Source organism: Pseudoliparis swirei, chromosome 13 (genome assembly GCF_029220125.1).
Source record: "Pseudoliparis swirei isolate HS2019 ecotype Mariana Trench chromosome 13, NWPU_hadal_v1, whole genome shotgun sequence".
NCBI lineage: Eukaryota > Metazoa > Chordata > Actinopteri > Perciformes > Liparidae > Pseudoliparis > Pseudoliparis swirei.
This window is the reverse complement of record NC_079400.1, coordinates 10,835,731-10,852,936: the sequence shown is the minus strand read 5'-3', so window position 1 is coordinate 10,852,936 and position 17,206 is coordinate 10,835,731. Positions and strand designations below refer to the sequence as shown.

Below are 17,206 nucleotides of genomic sequence, written 5' to 3'. Positions count from 1 at the left end.
GAGATGAGAATGATTCATATTATTTATTTAGGTGGAGGAAGAATAACTTGGATACTTACTTTACTCAAGTAAAATTAGTTATGCAAAAAATAATATCCTGTAAAAGTACTGCGTTGTAAATCCTATTTAAGTAAAAGCCCATAAGTAATGACTTTTTCTGTACAAAAATGGTGTGACTTGATGTATTACTATATATTATATGACTAAATTATAAATATATGTAGAGAAACCCAGCATTATATATATATATATATATATATATATATATATACTGCTGGATTGCTCAACATAATAAATCATAGTTAATGTATTGTTTATATTTAGTATTGTCTAAATCCACAGGGAAACAAATTTAATGAAATAGATTAGTAAAAAACTACAGCATATTCCTCTAAAATTTAGTGGAGTAAACATATAATGTATCATAAAATATAAATATTCAAATGAAGAACATTCACCCCAAAATCCAATGCAGCATATGTAACGTCTACTGTTTACTCCACTTACTTTTTATATTGTACTTTTTACTCCACTACATTTTATAACTATTCTACATCTCTTTGTGAACTAGTGATGTTAAAGAAATGAAAATGTCTCAACCACTACTATTAAATCCTTGCATGTACAGCCGCAGCCGTGCCTCTCACACAACCTAATTCCAGGTTATTTGAATGTAAACCAAACTTGCAAAGTAAGCGTCCTTTCAACGTCTGTGATCTACGCAGCCCATGCAAAACATCAGGGGCATTCACCTCCTTCTCGTGACCTTTTGTTTTTAGAGCCCTTACATATATATTTCTCTCTCCAGCTTAAAGCATTTACTTAAAAGAAAGAAGAAGAAAAAGGGTCAACCACAAAGATTACTTTATTCTGTGTCCAAATTCCACATTAAGACGAGACTGGGTTTTAAAGACTGATAACAGGAGTTTATTTGCAGTTAGAGAGCCGCTCACCTCTCGTTCACGTTACAGCCGGCTGTCAGTAATCTTGATGATTGGGACGGCCACACTGAATCACATGGTTGCAACATTTACTCGCTCATGCACTTAGCTGGGGCAGGCTTCAGGTGAGGGTGTGTGTGTGTTTGAGGAGGGTGTGTGCTATACAGGGGAGGGGATTACAGAGGTGAAAGAGAGAAAGAAAGAGAGAGAGATGCTGCACCTGTGCATGATCACCTGAAGAGAAGAAGAAAAATTAATGAACAGATCGTCAGTGAAGATTTGTAAGCATGCAGTGACAACTTAGAATTTGAGCCTAATCCTTCAGCCAGCTCGTCATCAACAAGGTAAGAAAACACATTTCATAGCTTTTAAAAAACTTTTTTCTCCAACATGCTGCTGCAGAAACTGTTTTCATTGTTCTTTTGACAACACAATGCAGAATTGCCTCAGAATAGATCAAGGAAAACTTAAAATTGGTTTATTTTGCATGGGCCTACGAAGCCTTAAAAAAATGCTATAAATGCTCTAGATTCACTGCTGTTCCACCTCTTATGTGATCATTAATTCTTGCGTTTTGGACTGTTTGTTTGTAAAACATGACATTTTAAGATGTCATCTTGACCTACAGAAGTTGTAATAGGCCTTTTTAAATACTGTTTGCTAAAATTTAAAAGCACAAATGACAGAGATTATTAGAAACATTACTCTGTGATTTGAGTTCTACAAGATGGAGACAAACATTTAAAGTCTGTCAATAAGACATTTAGGAAAAAAAGGATTAACAAACTCGAAAAATGTAATCACATGAAACAATGTGCTGTATTTTAACGGATGTTATGCTCCAGTTTTATTTGAGCTTGTGACACTGTTTTCCTGAGAATATCTTTCTTTATTAACGATGGCTAGAAGCTAAGTCATACACTTATTAACATTTCTGGACTCATCAGGGTTATTGACACGTGAAGTTTCCAAAAGTCAGCCAACTTTTCTCTGTGGCTTCCAAAGCCCAAAAAACAAATAATATAAAAGACACATTTGCGTTATTATAAACGCCAGGCAGGGAATGCCCAGGGGCTCCTCATCAACTCATTCACCTCTGCTGTTACGGGTCAACGGAGAAGCTGGCACACAGGAGGAAACCTGAGAATCTAATGAAGCTGCAGCTCAATTATGGGGGCAGCAGAGTCCTCGGTGCCCTTGGAGCTTTCTCTCTCTTTCTCTCTTTCTCTCTCTTTTTGCATCATTGAAAAGCTTCCCGGCTGGTTAGTGATTTCTGAAATGCTTGCTCCCTTCCTGCTGTGATCTCTGAGGCTTTGCCTGAGCGGCTCACTCACACAGAACAGAATACATGGTAACTTATTAAAAAGAACTATGGAGGGCCTCCTTTATGTCAACAGGGCTTTTTGTCTCAAAGGTCACATCGAAGTCAAACATGCTGAAAGGAATATGTGTGCATATTGTAGCGGAATGCTATCTCCTCTTACTTGATAGAGTGAAGTGCCGCTCGATCCGACTTTGTTCTGCAGAAACTGTTTCATGTAAAGTCAACAATACTATGTAAATGTTCTGTAAACTGTTAAAGAGGAACCTGTCTTTTCTTGGAAAAAGCACGTCATTATTGCAGAATTTGGCAGGAAAAGAAAAAGGAATTAACTTGATAGTTGATGCAGAAACTTACCCGAGTGTCAATACATTGAGTTTAATTTAGCACCACAGGGTCATTTAGGTCCAAAATATAAAAACACAAGAGCTCTGGTGTGACCAACTGTTCCTCAGTAACAGTTATATTTTATTATATATATATATAATCTATAATATATATGTTACTATACAACATCAATACCATTTAATCAATTGTTTACTGGCGTTCCTGAACCTTAGTACTGCTCGTTCCCAGGTGCCAAACATCACGTGGTTCAGATAAGAGTAAGATGAGTGTTTCTACAAAGGGACTGTGTATTTGCATAGGTGCTGCAGGATAAAAATGACCACACCAAACGAGGATTGGTGTGGCGCTTTGCTTCCTGTCTGCCCTCACAAAATAGAGATCATCGCTTGTGTGAAACTCGTAACATTCGGTTTATAAGGTACGTTTTAATTTAAATGAAAAATAATTAGAAATTATTTTTAAAAATAGGAAGGAATAAGATACTTTAAAAACGTTTATATCCTAAACAAAGTTCAATTTAATACAAATTAGATTGGTTATACAAATAGAGAGTAGCTTTTTGTTACTTCTCTTTGGAAATGTACATGTTTTGGGCATTTTTGTTGCCTTTATTAGACATTTTACAGACATACAGGAAACATGGGAGAGACAGAGACGAGTATAAAAAACAAACAAAGGTCTGCAGCCATAACAATAATCAAACTTAGGAAGTTAGGGTTAAGATACATTGGGATTTGTTGGGTTACGTCTCCTGGTTCAGCGTTAAGACAACGGCTTCCATATCAGTCAAAGGTCTTTTGTTCTTGTGACTTCAGATCAGATCACACAGGGAGGAGACAGGGGATACTCTTCAGATGATCATTAATGTATCAGCTGAGAGCATCAGGTTTCTTCCCCCCATTATGTTACACCTACTACTCACAGATAATGAAAAGAAGCCTCACCTACTGTCGGTGCCTCTGAGGTCTGATACTTGTGAACTGTCCTGTTCTTCAATGATAATAAAAGAACATGCTGTACTTTTACTTTCATGGAGTTTGTTTTTTAAATTGTAGTATTGCTACTAGTACTGAAAAGACCTGAATGCTTCTTAAACACGCTGGTTGTGATTTCTAAAGTACATTTATCTGCTGTGTCGATTTGTGCTCAGTGCTTGGAAATATCTGTTTGCACACAAGTATACAAAAACAAAAACAGTTCAGAAAAAGGACTAGAGCTTGAATTTAAATAGTGAGGAAGTGTAAAACCTAAAGAATTTTTAAAATGGTACTTTTATATTGATTTAAATTAAGGTTTCTGATTGAATCCTAATATGTTTTAGGGAGACAGCTATCTGAAATGGGTTTGCACAGTAAATATGCAAAGAGGAGGAACCTCCTGCTTACTGCTGCTGTTCTTGCATTTCACGTTTCCTCATGAGACAATTTAGGCCTCTGGGCAGACATGCAACAGGCTCCACCACCATGACATGGAGCAAGACTCACACACTTTAAAGTTGTTCATCCTCTTTTTGTTGCTGTTTTGTGTGTCTCTTAGTTGCTTTGTGTTTCTTTGTAGTTATGTTGCCCCTTTACAAACTCCGCGAGTCTCTCGGTTTTTCCTTGCAGTTGGTTTTTGACTCTTTGTCATCATTGTTTGTCTCTTGGTAGTTGTTTTGTATCTTTGTGTTTTTTATTTTGGTCGTTTTGTGTTAAAAAGTTCTTGTGAGTCTCTTTGTATCTCCTTGTTGTTGTTTTGTATCTTGTTGTAGTCGTGTGTCTCGTTGAAGTTGTTTTGTATCTTATTGTGATTGTTGTGGTGTGTTTCTTTGTAGTTGTTTTGTATCTTGATGTGGTCGTTTTGTTGTTTTGTATCTCGTTGTAGTTATCGTGTGTCTCTTTGTAGTTGTTTTGTATCTCTTTGTGGTTGTTGTGGTGTGTTTCTTTGTAGTTGTTTTGTATATTGATGTGGTCGTTGTGTTTTGTGTAGTTGTTTTGTATCTCGTTGTGGTCATTGTGTGTCTCGTGGTTGTTGTGTGTCTAGTGGTTTTGTATCTTGATGTGGTTGTCATGTCTCGTTGTAATTGTTTTGTATCTCGTGGTCGTTGTGTATCTCGTTATAATTTTATTGTATCTCGTTGAAGTCGTTGTGTGTCTCGTTATAGTTGTTTTCTCTTTGTAGTTGTTTAGTATCTTGTTGTAGTCGTCTGTCTCGTTGTAGTAGTTTTGTATCTCTTTGTAGTGGTTTTGTATCTTGATGTAGTCGTTGTGTGTCTCATTGTAGATGTTTTGTATCTTGTTGTAGTCGTCTGTCTCGTAGTTGTTTTGTATCTCGTTGTAGTTGTTTTGTACCTTGTTGTGTGTCGCTACGTAGTTGCTTTGTGTGAGGTTGACGCTTGCTTAGTAGGCCCGAATTGACCTGTAACGGTTTGCTCACTGGAGTGTTAAATGCCACGTGTTAAAATAGTGAAATTCAATAAAGTTGTCTTCTCCACAGTCTGCTCTGTGTCCTTCAGGTCAGTCCTCCGTTTCTATTGGTGCCATGGCTGATGCAAGCTGGTGGAAGCTGACCTTCTCACGCAAGAAGAAATCTGAATCCAAAGTCCTGTACGAGATCCCTGCTGAGTACGGCAGTAACACCGGGAACAAGGAGCACGTCTCGACCGCCAACTCATCCCCGGACAACACGGACAGTGAGTTCAACGCCAGGCTGGAGAAGATCGTGGACAAATCTGCCACCAAAGGCCGCCACGTCAAAGTGTCCCACTCTGGACGCTTCAAGGAAAAGAAGAAGGTCCGTGCAACGCTGGTCGAGAACCCGGATCTGTTCGCGGAGCACAGCCTCAGTGACGAGAACCATAAACAGAAGACGGATAAATAGCGTGGACACACACACACACACACACACACCGGATCACGCCTGTGTCACATATAAGGGTCGCAGACGCTTAGATGAAGGATAACAAATATACACAAGCACAACCATGTGGCGCCACATGTGCAAGGTGGATACATACCTTTTACCAGGAGCCACACCCAGGTAGATACTGTAACCAGTGGACACCTAAACAAACAACTGGTATCAGCAAACCATTAGGCAAAGTGCTGGGGACACGATGTCTCATTTTCTCTCTCTCACACTATTGTTATTTATCTGCCTAAACTCGTGCAAATATCCGTATGAATGAACAGTAGCATGATTGTAAATTGACTTTTATTTTATATTATTAATGAACCTCCTTTTTGTTTTAAATGTCTTACGCAATCAATACACAAGAAAAAGAAGTAGAAACATGTGTGTTCAATAAAACCAAAGCACATGGTTATGACCAAAGCAAATAAATACTTGATTTTGATGTCTCGAATATTGTGGATACTCTACGTATATGGTAAATAACAAAACAATATATACATACATATGTTTATATATATATATTGATATGTTTATATAATCCTTTCTGGAATTTAAAAAGGAAGAAAAAAAGTGTTTTGTTTTGAATAAATGTAACAAAATAAGTTACTATAAAAAGAGTACTTTTTGTTTTTGCAGGAATAAGTCACAACCATTTGAACATGTAGAGTAATGATTAATTTGTTGAGTGCTGGTTTTGTTGCCTTGGTGATAGTGAGCAGACACGTGATATGGCGTTGTATATTTTGTAACATGGGTCATCCCTGACCTTCTCTCCTGGAGTCCGGTCGTTAAAGATACATCTTAATCTGTTGCAGGGCTGCACGAAGCTTTTTTAATTGTGGGTCAAACAGAAAAAACATAAACAATAATAAATGTTACATTGCAATAAATCTGTGTCCTGAAATCCCCATGTGTCAAATAAAAGAAAATGTATTTTATATTAAAATAAGTATGCAATACTTCTTAACCATCAAACTCATTGACATTACAATCTTTTACTGAGTTACATTAAATACCTACCTTCAAACTCTGAGTGTCCACTTAAAATATGACATTAAATCTTTAAATAAGTGAAGTTGAAACGGGCAGAAATTGACACATTTTGGTTTGTGCTCAAGGGCCACTTTAAACATTGAAATTAAAATAATCTAGACGTGTTTTAAGATGTCACAAACAGGCAGAAATGGTAAAATATTGGTTTATGTGCTAAGAGGTTTAGATAAATTCACTAAATTAATGAGAGTTGAGTAGGATGCACACTTCAAAGTGCAATTTGTTAGAAATATGCACAAGCCATATTCTAATGAATTAAATTGTTTTGAATCACCATAGTTGTATATTTGTCTGTTAAGTCTTTAGGTTTTTCTGTTTCATTGACGTTTGTATGCATTGTGCTGCAGCTGACATCTGCTGGACAAACACACACTTATTCCTCAGTTACAAATTAAACTTTATTACGAGCTCTATTTCACATTTAAATAAAGCAAACACATGAAACAATAATAACCTTCTCAAACAGTACAAGACACACACCCAATATTGGCACAATTCAAACTATCAGCTCTTTTAATCTCATAGTTAAAGGCAGTTAGACCACAGGTCTTGATTTAAGATTTTTTACCTTCAATCTATGATTAATTATAGTTATTTATTTAGGAACACTACATTTTATGGGTCCCATAGTTCCCTCTAATTTCCTAGAAAAGACACTGATCGATGCCGGACAATTCAAAAGAAGGTTCCTGGTATGTAACCAGGAATAATTTTGAGGAAAATGGAGACGGTTGTTCAATACACTTTCAAACATTACACTTTAATTATTTATCCATTTATTTCAACAAGAAAAATAAACTCTATATATATATATATATGCTTATAAACACAAAAAAGATGACTTCATTGCATTAGTGCATTACAAACTATAGTTCTAGTAAACTGTCTTTTTAGACATGAATGGCGGAAGTGAAGACAAGATTGTGCTTTTTAAATGAGACACGAGGCCTAAATGTTAACCAACAACACTGTCAATCATTACTTGACAGAACCAGGTGGAGTTTGCTCTCTCTCTCTGTACAGTCGCCATCAGCAGGTTGTGTGTACACCTTCGTCACCATAGTAACTACCAAAATAACGCGAACTGGCACCGAGAACAAAAAGACGATGCGGTGAGGTGATGTTCGGCATGTTGACGAATCCTAGACGCACGGCGCCACCTATTTAATTAAACACAGTCCCTAAAAGATGAGCGCTTACTCCCAGCGAGGTAAAGACGGTTTTAGTTTCTGTACTCCTCCTCCGGGACAGGGCGTTCTCCTCATGGGGACAGTCGCTGGTACGACCAGCCTCCTTCAGCAGGGTGCAGGAACTCCCCCGGCTTGGACGCCCCGTCACTCGACCTGGTGAAGACGATGCGGTCGTGGAGCCGGTTGGTCTGACCCTGCCAGAACTCCATTAGGGAAGGCTTGACGATGTAGCCGCCCCTGTTAGAATATAAATATATATAATAAACTGTTAGAATATGTTGAGAGGATGTTTCCAACTAAGAGCATGAAGAGCACATTAATAACAATTGTAGAAAAACCTTGACCCTAAAAAGAAAACTGAATTTGAGCAAACAAAAGTTTACTAAATAAACACTTAGAACCTTTTACAGAAATACAGGTGTTTTGCCAAGACAGAAACCTCCTGTTAAGAAAAGGGAAAACAATGCTTCATGTCTTAACACTGCATTCGTTCTACTTACCACCAGGAGGCGACTCCTTTAGTTGTAAAGAAGTCTATGCTTCATGTCTTAATGCTGCATTCTCTCTACTGACCACCAGGGGGCGACCCCTTAGGTTGTAGAGAAGTCTATGCTTCATGTGTTAAAGCTGCATTCTCTCTACTGACCACCAGGGGGCGACCCCTTAGGTTGTAGAGAAGTCTATGCTTCATGTGTTAAAGCTGCATTTTCTCTACTGACCACCGAGTAATAATAAGTGCTAACAATAAATAGTAAATAAATAAAAAAGAATAAAAGTAATGCGTACCAGTAGTCAGGCATGGGCACATCTGTGTCTTTGTACTTTTCCTCCAGTTCTGCATTTTTCTGCCGTAGATACTAAAGAGAAAGCACTTAGTGAAAATGTTGCCTCTAAAATTTAAATATACACACATATATATATACATCCATCCATCCATCCATCCATTTTCAACCACTTATTCCGGGGTCGGGTCGCGGGGGCAGCAGACCCAGTAGGCTGACCCAGACTTCCCTCTCACCCGCAATATTTTCTAGCTCATCCGAGGCGTTCCCAGGTCAGCCGGGAGATGTAATCCCTCCAGCGTGTCCTGGGTCTTCCCGGGGTCTCCTCCCAGTTGGACGTGCCTGGAAAACCTCTAACGGGAGGCGTCCAGGAGGCGTCCGAATCAGATGCCCGAACCACCTCAGCTGACTCCTTATATATATATATTTGATATACAGTTCTGATTCTTACGTTTCTGTCGGGAACCGGAGTGCTTTGTCGGCTCACGACGGCGCCGATCTGGCTGCTCTTGGGTCGGGAGTGGAAGTAGTCACTGGAGCTCTGGAAGGGGATTCGCTCCACAACGCCTTCGATGCGAATCTGCAGATACAAATGTGAATTAAAAATAAATATCTGCCGTGTACAGATAATAATAATAATATTATGGAATATGCCGACCTGTCTGTTGAGTGGTTCCCAGTAGAAGACCAGACACGCGTACGGATTGCTCTCCTGTGGACAAAGAACAGATCGGAGTGGTCTTAACCCTTGTGTTGCCTTTGGGTCAATTTGACCCGATTCAATGTTTAACCCTTCTGTCGCCTTCGGGTCAATATGACCCGATTCAATGTTTAACCCTCCTGTTACCTTTATATTTACTAACATATTTTACCCTTGAGGTCAATATGACCCCAGCTATTAAAATCTCCAGAACATTATTAGAATTAATATTATTTTCCAAGTTTAAGTGTGAGGTACTTTATGTTTGTTTGTTGACTCCCGAAAGAACACCGACATTAAACATTGAATCGGGTCAAATTGACCCGAAGGCGACAGGAGGGTTAAATATTGAATCGGGTCAAAATGACCCAAAGGCAACACAAGGGTTAAAAGGAAAACCACAATATATTCTTATAATCTTCCTATTATTATCTTGATTAAATTGATGAATTGTTCGGTGCATAAAATTGTCCATCATAAGGTCCCAGAGTTGTCTGACTAAAAATCTAAAACGCAAAAATATATTCAGTTCATCATCAGAGAAAATCTACGAATAAAAGACAAATACAAAAGGAGCATAATTATCATTCAATCAGCAATTTAGTTTGTCTTTAATCTGACTGAAACATGTTTTGGTATTGAAAAATCTGTATTTTATGCATTTTACGTATATTAGTAAATTGGTTCAGCATATAAAATAGACATCAATTGACTTTAAGGTGGAACCCAACGCTTGCTGATTGTGAAACACGATATTCAACACAATTATGTTGCAGGATAAAAGTTTAAATACATGTAATTATGAATAATTAAATATATGTAATTATAGGATGTATGATATTGTATTTACGTTACTGTTCAGTATTTGTTTAGACTCGGGTGCTGAATGAAATCTCAAGGTGACATCTTTAAATGTGCTCATTTAAGAATACGTTTAATTTTTCTTAAATAAAACGACTCAAATTTATTATTTGACTGTTTGATCGGCGAGACTTTGCTTCATTTCCGACACTCACAACTGCGCGATGATGGTAAATGCAATAAATAATAGAGCAGGGTCATGTTTTTCGGTGTGTTTGAAGGTCGCACACAGACACACAGACACAGACAAACACACACACACCAGCTCTGAGCCCTTCCTGCTCTCGTAGTTGGAGAAGAAGCGGAAGCCCTCGGTGCTGAATCCTTTCAGGAGGACCATGCGGGCCGACGGGCGCCCGTCTCTGCACACACCAACGGGAATGAAGCGGTTAATAATGGAAAACAAGTTTATGATAATTTCGAGAGGCGGCAGCGTTACCTACTTGGTGGCCGTGGAGATGCACATAGCGTTGGCCTCCCCGACCCCGGGGCACTTTGTGGCCTCATCGAACCAGTGGCCGAACTGTTGGATCGGGTCAAGAGAGACCAGCTGACTCTCCTCAAAGCACTGCAGGCCCAAGAGAACCCCGAGAAGCCGGAAGAACATGTTCAAGGTTCTTCTACTTTACTCGAGGATTTTAATTTCATGCTACTTACTCAGAGGTAAATGCTCTTCATCTCATAGGTACATATCATACTGTTGACATCTCAGGGGTAAATATTGTAATTTTTTACTGGCCTTCATCTCAGAGGTAAATATTGCACTTGTTTTACTCCTCAGGAGGTACATTCTGTACTTTTTACTCCACTACATCTCATAGGTACATATCATACTTTTGATTGTACTACATCTCAGGGGATTTATATATATATATATATATATATAATAAAATAAAACAATTGGTCACACCAGAGCTCTTGTGTTGGACCTAAATGACCCTGTGTACTTTTTACTTCACTACACATGAACGCAGCAGGAATATTAATACAGAAACATCAGGTATTATAACATTGAGAGGGAACATTTTACTGCAGAACTTTGCATTTAGCTGATACTTTTACGGTTTTGAATGAGTAATTTCACAGCGTGATTTTGTTACGTTTACTAAGGTTTTGAATACTTCCTCAACCACTGGAGACGGACACTAATATGCTGATACAACCATCATGAAGGTCATTGTATGTAAATTACTAATATATGTTCGGATTCAGCTTTACAAGCTGTACAAGTCGGAAACATCTGGGGAGCATGACAACACAGATTCCTGCAGGATTGGAATAGAACACGTAGCGGTGTTTGTCCACCTTATAGTGGGCCTTATATCATCATAACATTGCAGTGTGTCACACTTCCACAGGCACCTCACGTCCCCTGAACGCCACTCACCTCCCCGTCTCCCTTGTAATTCTTCCTCATGTCACTTAGGTCCATGTTTCTTCGCTCACTCGACGATTTCCTGCAGAGATTCCTCACACACGATGCGCGAGACGGCGGATTCCTTCCAAATACACTGATCTGACCCAATAACTTGGCACTGAGTGTCGTGCGACTCATGCTTGTCACACACTGACGTGACGTCAGCGCGCATCCTGCTTGACGTAACAATAGTTTTGTTGGTTTTATTTTTTATATAACGTGATTTAAAAAAAATCATATGTTTTCACACCCAGGCGTTGGTTATTAATATTTAAATTATACATTTGAGAAAAGATTATATGGATTATTAAACCTGCATGCGAGATGCTGCATTCAGGTCAAGTCTGTTATTTGAGGCTTCTACTCCACTTCATATCAGAATGGAAATATTGTGTACTTGTATTTGTCTGACAGCTTTGGCTAATTCAGTAATATATTAACAACACATATCACGAGTTATACAATATCATGTTTGGTTATAGGAATTGTTATAATTATAATTAATATTTTGTATAAATTAAACTACCCAACAGTTTATACATGTAAATAAACAAATAAATAATTATATATATATATATATGGTTCAAACTACAAAATGTTGAAGAATTTGAAGCCTTATATTTAAATTATTGTAATAATGTAAATGCACGAGTAATAACCAGAGTTCATTTTGGGCTGTGAACTCGTGACAGTGTGTGTTTCTTCATGTTTTCACTATTTCTACAAAACAAACCATCCAAAAAAAATCATTGAATTAATCCATGATGTAAACAATTTAAATGAGCTCCACCTCAACCAGCTACAACTGGATTATTTTTGGTTTTATTTAATAAAAAAGTAATAATAATCATGAGATAATATTCTATAGTGTATAACAGTCACAGGGTACATTTGTCTACTGTTAATACTATGAGTAGATGTCTCGGATTACACTCACATACTTTACTGAAGTAACATCCCCAAATAAAGTGTGGTACTTTTACTTTGACAAAGGAGTACTCCCTCCACCATCGGCTCCAGAAGGCTTTTTCGAATTTTGATTCTCCTTCGTCCGACATGACAGTGAATGCAGCATTCGTTCCATCGTCACTTCCGGTTAAAGATGGCAGCGACCTTGTGTGTAAGATTACTACCGAAACAGGGTAACGTTCAGTCAAAACCGCATTTCTAGCTTTCACTAACTGTCTGAATCGAGTTAGTACTTAATTTGCTGTTATTTTAAAATAAACTATAACGCTAGAAGTGTCCGTTCGCGTCTATTTAACGTGAGTCACAGACTTGTGTCTTTCAGGATGGCTTCCCCTCACGCAGACGGTTCGCCACGGATCCAAGTCCGTCACGCGCCACAGGAGGCCGTTGCACATCCTCAAACAGAAGCTCATGGCCGTCACGCAGTACATCCCTCCACCTCGGCTCATCCCTCCAGGAGCCTATCCGTCCCAAAGAAAACAAGTCCAGAAGGTACCGCTCATCCCCTTCTGGGCCCTTGAGAGCCAGCAGACCATTTGTTTACTCATTTCTAGAGCTGCATATCATGTGGACTAAAGCGTGCAGACATAAAATATTACATCGCAATTGTGAGACACTCATTGTAATGTCAGGATTTCCTGTCTACAGCTGTGTCAGTCTCACCAAATACATCTGTAGGTAGGGCTGTGTGTGCATACTTTCTGCAGCACACATCCGATATGTTTTAATTATTCGTTTTTTATTCATTGATCAGAGGGGCTCTGATGTAGGACCTTTGCTCGTCTCTTATAGCTAGAATTGGTTCTACACGTTACCATTCTTCTTTAGGAGGACATCTGTGCCTTGTTGTATTTCTTTGAACTAATCACGATCCTCTTGGGTGGCGACGAGCTCGTGATGCAGAATCGTTGCCTTTGCTAATTATAGTGGAAGCACAGGAGAGTGCCGTTTGAATCGGATCATCATGTTTACCAACATCAGACATAATTTAATATAGGCAAAGTTATTGTACTCCTGCTTGTGAAGTTTTTTGTTCTTTTGTTATATATACAAACTGCTTTTATTCCTCAATCTTATGGTGTCGCACAAAGTAAACCAAAATGTTGTTTTATTGTGGATACAAATACTCACTGCATACACACTCTTTCTTATTTTAAAGCACTAGTGAGCAGCTTAGTGAGACACACTCCTCTCTTCTGTTCCCCTAGGATAGTCCTCTCATGCTGATCATGACGAGAGACTTGAAGACAGTGTTCGAAGACTCCAAGATGATCGCTGTGGCCCAGAACAACGCCAGCAACGCTCAAGAGATAATGGTCCTCAAGCACAGGCTTTACAAACATGGCATCACTGTCAAGTTCTTCCCCAACCAGGTAATGCTACAATTCATTCATTCAAAAACAGAAAATGATCTTGAGTTCATGCAAAGCAGCCTAACGTCCTCCTCTTCCTTGTAGTTTGATACCGGAAAGTTATTTTTTATATTTTATGCCCTCATTAAATGGCAGATAGTAGAGAGATGATTGGAAATTAGGGATTTGAAAAGACATGCAACAATTATCCCAACAGGCCACCAGGCCAACCCGGTTGTGTGTTTTTTTATTGGCATTTGAAACTATAATATCCAGCATGTCACATTTCTTTTGGAGCCTAATGATTTAACCTCCCGCGTATCGTACACATCGCCGGCGTTAGAAAAGCCCGTAATGTTTAACACGCTGCTTCTTGTTTTGTTCACTTCTTAGTTTAAAGAAATAATCAAAGTCGATCAGAACATTCTGCACAACGTGAAGCCCCCGTGATCCTAGATTTCTTTCTTTTTAAAATCTTACTTTATTCTTATCTTGAATCCTGTCCCCCCCCCAGGTAGTTCTGTCGTTCCTGAAAGGCGGCCTTCACTCCAACATGGCTCCTCTGTTCATCGGTCCGACGGTTCTGTTTGTTAGTAAAGAGCCTAAAGCGAAGGAGATGCTGTCGGCGCTGAGGGTCAGCCAGCACATGACGCTCCTCGGTACGTTGAGCGCCTTTCACCGCGACTCTTAATTATTATCCATAATGAGATATTAATAACTAATAGAATAAATTTTAAAGGCCAATCGGTGAATTAACGAGTTGATTACATGTAAATTATGTTCAGAGTACTTGTACAGAGTCTATGTTATGTTATCTATGTTATGCTATGGTAGTTGTTGTGTGGTGCCTTGTCCTAAGAATTTCAGTGCCCAGTCTGACCCTGTGTTATTCTGTGCATCTGACAATAAAAGACTTGTGACTTGTAATAATAAAAAAATTCGGTCCATTAGAGGAAGATAAAACCAGGTTTAACAGCCCTGGATCTTCTTATATTCACTGCATTTCTCACCTGTCGACAGGCGCCTGCATCGACAACACGCTGCTGAGCGCCCAGGCGGTGGTGAGCTACTCCAAGCTGCCGTCGGTGTCGGTAGTCCAGGGCGAGCTGGTCAGCGGGCTGACGATGCTCACCTCCCACACGGCCTCCATGCTGCAGCGCCACCCGGCCCACCTGTCGGCCCTCCTGCAGCAGTACGTCAAACAGCGAAGCTCGGAGGGCGCTCCCAAAGCCGAGGAGGCCCCGTAGAGCTGCAGGGGCCCGCTGCAGGTTTCCAGCCGCTTGGAATGCCGAGGGACTGTTGCGTTGGACGCATTGATATGATTTCACAAGAGTTAAAGGCAAACGTTTGTAATTGCCCTGAAAAATGTAGCCGCTGGTTCACCCAGAATTAAATGTTTGACTGGAGCTCTTCAACTGGCGCTGAATTTAACTCAATCGTATAATGTGCGTCCACGCAGAGGAGCACCGTGGCTGCTGTGAAGGAAGGAAGCTGCAGACTCAACGGTTTTCAGTGCGCCTCAACCTCCTCAATGGGAGTCTTGGATGGACACTGCTGCAGAAATGGGAGTGTCCTCCAAGCAATTCCTTTATTTAAGGATACTGTTGCATATGAATAAACTATTTCAACACAACTTTCCGGGTCATTTGATTTGTGTTTAGTCATTTTAGGATTTGGAGCACTTTAAAAGTTACATTTTTTGTTTTTGTCGTCTTATTTTGAGTTTAATGTATTTTCTTTTTCTATCTTATTTGCCCAAAGGTTGCTTCATTAGCTGAATGGAAAACCACTCTAGCCATTATAAACACAAGTGGTCACAGATCCTGATGGGTTAATCTGTGGATTACAGGATGTTAATCTGGGTCAGTTAGTTTATAAGGGCCCGCCTTCCCGAGGGAGACGCATTGCTCATGCGCTGGCTTCAACGCCGCGCTCAATATCAGAGCTGTCTTAAAATACATTTTAATGCAGATGTCAAGGTGTTTCGTGTCACTTTTTTCCACGACAAATAAAAAGGATTTGCATGCTTTTATTTAGGCATTCATCACAAAAATGACAGGAACTGCCAACATGTGGCTGCATTGAAAAACTATTGGTAAATAAACTCCTTAATGTTTTTAAAATGGCTTATTTTATAAACTATTTATATTCTGATGAGGCCCTTTTTAAGGTCCCACGCTTCCCTCTGTAACAGAGTACACTAGGGGTGCAGAGTGAGAGCAGGTTGGCTAGATTTACTCTCCGCTACCTCCCTGCTAGACGCGGTGTAATTCCAGCTAATGCGGATAATGCCCAGGACACATTGCGCAAGGCGCGCGACGCACAGCTCTCCTTGGATTTGATTCGGTGGGACGGAGCTCGTGTCCCCCGCCGACCGAGAGGGCACGAGATTATGTGATCACAGTGAGCAGTTATCTCTGGATGTAACTTGTAGTTTGACTTTTTTTTAAAATGGCTTTTCATTGAAAAACGTTTGTTTCCCTTCTTCTTCGTCGAAATGGTGATTTCTACCATTTCTTAAACGCCAAATGAGACATTTGATGGATTAATCGGGACCGGATGTACTCGCAGGTGGATTTCAGGTAAGACTTCTTCCCTGGATTTTAATAGAGTGGCTCGTTCAGAAAACTCAGTGTGGGTTCAATTCAACAGCAAAAATAAGAACCAAACCAGCAGAAAATATGAGATAATGTTCATATTGCTAAAATACAGTGGTGGGCCGTCAGGGCCAGCAAGGCCTTCTCTGCTGGCCTAAACACAGAGCTGCCAACTTTTCAAAAAACCTTGGAGTGAGATTTTGTCGGGGGAGACCAAAATGTTGCCGCGCACGCAGCCACACACGTTGGTGGCTCAAATATCAGGAAATTTGAATTAATTTGGCGTTGTACCCATGTTGTACCCTGCAATCTGGCCTGGCAAAGGTCTTTTACGAGGCATCTTTGCTACCTTAAATAATTTAAATGTGTTTTAATAACTCTACTCTCATTTACAAAAACATGCCTAATTCTATTGCACAAATGTCCTGTCTTTATGTTAAATTCTTTAGAATACATCTTACTTGTTCAAAGTACTGTTTGGACATTTTTTTGAGAGGGTCTTTTTCCTAGGCCTGCAAATAAAGAGATACATGCTATGCGGGCAGCCTTAAAAAACAATGCTCTGATGTTTTGAGCATGCAGTATACCAAGAGGTTAACACGGTGCTCTCCTGCTGCTTGTTATGACAGCTGAGTTTACATTCACCACACAAAATCACACGCACAAACACAACACATTATTTCTTTCAAGATTTAAAGTTTAAGAGAGCGAGTACTTAATTGAACCACGTCATTAAAACATCATCAGAATATTTGAGGGTTGCGTGGCTTATCTCCGTTACTT

General features: G+C 39.5%; 3 protein-coding genes across 6 annotated transcripts; 2 read left to right on the top strand and 1 right to left on the bottom strand.

The window, feature by feature from the left end:
• Positions 1 to 977: 977 nt before the first annotated feature.
• Positions 978 to 6,477, top strand: prr15lb (proline rich 15 like b). Of its 3 annotated transcripts, none has more exons than XM_056429506.1 (2): positions 978 to 1,222; positions 5,105 to 6,477. In XM_056429506.1, exons 1-2 carry the CDS (start codon positions 1,198 to 1,200, stop codon positions 5,467 to 5,469), a joined length of 390 nt encoding a protein of 129 aa, XP_056285481.1. In that variant the 5' UTR covers positions 978 to 1,197; the 3' UTR covers positions 5,470 to 6,477. The 3 variants fall into 3 exon arrangements, with proteins under 3 accessions (XP_056285481.1, XP_056285483.1, XP_056285482.1); XM_056429508.1 differs by having other exon boundaries at positions 996 to 1,285; XM_056429507.1 differs by having other exon boundaries at positions 1,009 to 1,285; positions 5,086 to 6,477.
• A 462-nt stretch (positions 6,478 to 6,939) lies between these two features.
• On the bottom strand, positions 6,940 to 11,667 carry pnpo (pyridoxamine 5'-phosphate oxidase). The gene is made up of 7 exons (XM_056429505.1): positions 11,476 to 11,667; positions 10,532 to 10,656; positions 10,351 to 10,450; positions 9,186 to 9,239; positions 8,979 to 9,107; positions 8,532 to 8,602; positions 6,940 to 7,982 (listed from the first exon to the last, which is right to left on the bottom strand). Exons 1-7 carry the CDS (start codon positions 11,641 to 11,643, stop codon positions 7,817 to 7,819), a joined length of 813 nt encoding a protein of 270 aa, XP_056285480.1. The 5' UTR covers positions 11,644 to 11,667; the 3' UTR covers positions 6,940 to 7,816.
• A 903-nt stretch (positions 11,668 to 12,570) lies between these two features.
• mrpl10 (mitochondrial ribosomal protein L10) lies at positions 12,571 to 15,459 on the top strand. Of its 2 annotated transcripts, none has more exons than XM_056429983.1 (5): positions 12,571 to 12,647; positions 12,797 to 12,966; positions 13,683 to 13,847; positions 14,341 to 14,485; positions 14,847 to 15,459. In XM_056429983.1, the coding sequence occupies exons 1-5, from the start codon at positions 12,572 to 12,574 to the stop codon at positions 15,071 to 15,073; spliced, it is 783 nt and encodes a 260-aa protein (XP_056285958.1). In that variant the 5' UTR covers position 12,571; the 3' UTR covers positions 15,074 to 15,459. The 2 variants fall into 2 exon arrangements, with proteins under 2 accessions (XP_056285958.1, XP_056285957.1); XM_056429982.1 differs by having other exon boundaries at positions 12,593 to 12,647; positions 12,782 to 12,966.
• The last annotated feature ends 1,747 nt before the right edge of the window (positions 15,460 to 17,206 follow it).

Coding starts and splice junctions, on each gene's coding strand:
- prr15lb (XM_056429506.1), top strand. CDS start 1,198: ATGAACAGATCGTCAGTGAAGATTT. Junction 1,223..5,104: donor CAGATCGTCAGTGAAGATTT/GTAAGCATGCAG, acceptor TGTGTCCTTCAG/GTCAGTCCTCCGTTTCTATT.
- pnpo (XM_056429505.1), bottom strand. CDS start 11,643: ATGAGTCGCACGACACTCAGTGCCAAGTTATTGGGTCAGATCAGTGTA. Junction 10,657..11,475: donor ATTACAAGGGAGACGGGGAG/GTGAGTGGCGTT, acceptor TTGGGCCTGCAG/TGCTTTGAGGAGAGTCAGCT. Junction 9,108..9,185: donor GGGAACCACTCAACAGACAG/GTCGGCATATTC, acceptor TTGTATCTGCAG/ATTCGCATCGAAGGCGTTGT.
- mrpl10 (XM_056429983.1), top strand. CDS start 12,572: ATGCAGCATTCGTTCCATCGTCACTTCCGGTTAAAGATGGCAGCGACC. Junction 13,848..14,340: donor TCAAGTTCTTCCCCAACCAG/GTAATGCTACAA, acceptor TCCCCCCCCCAG/GTAGTTCTGTCGTTCCTGAA. Junction 14,486..14,846: donor CCAGCACATGACGCTCCTCG/GTACGTTGAGCG, acceptor ACCTGTCGACAG/GCGCCTGCATCGACAACACG.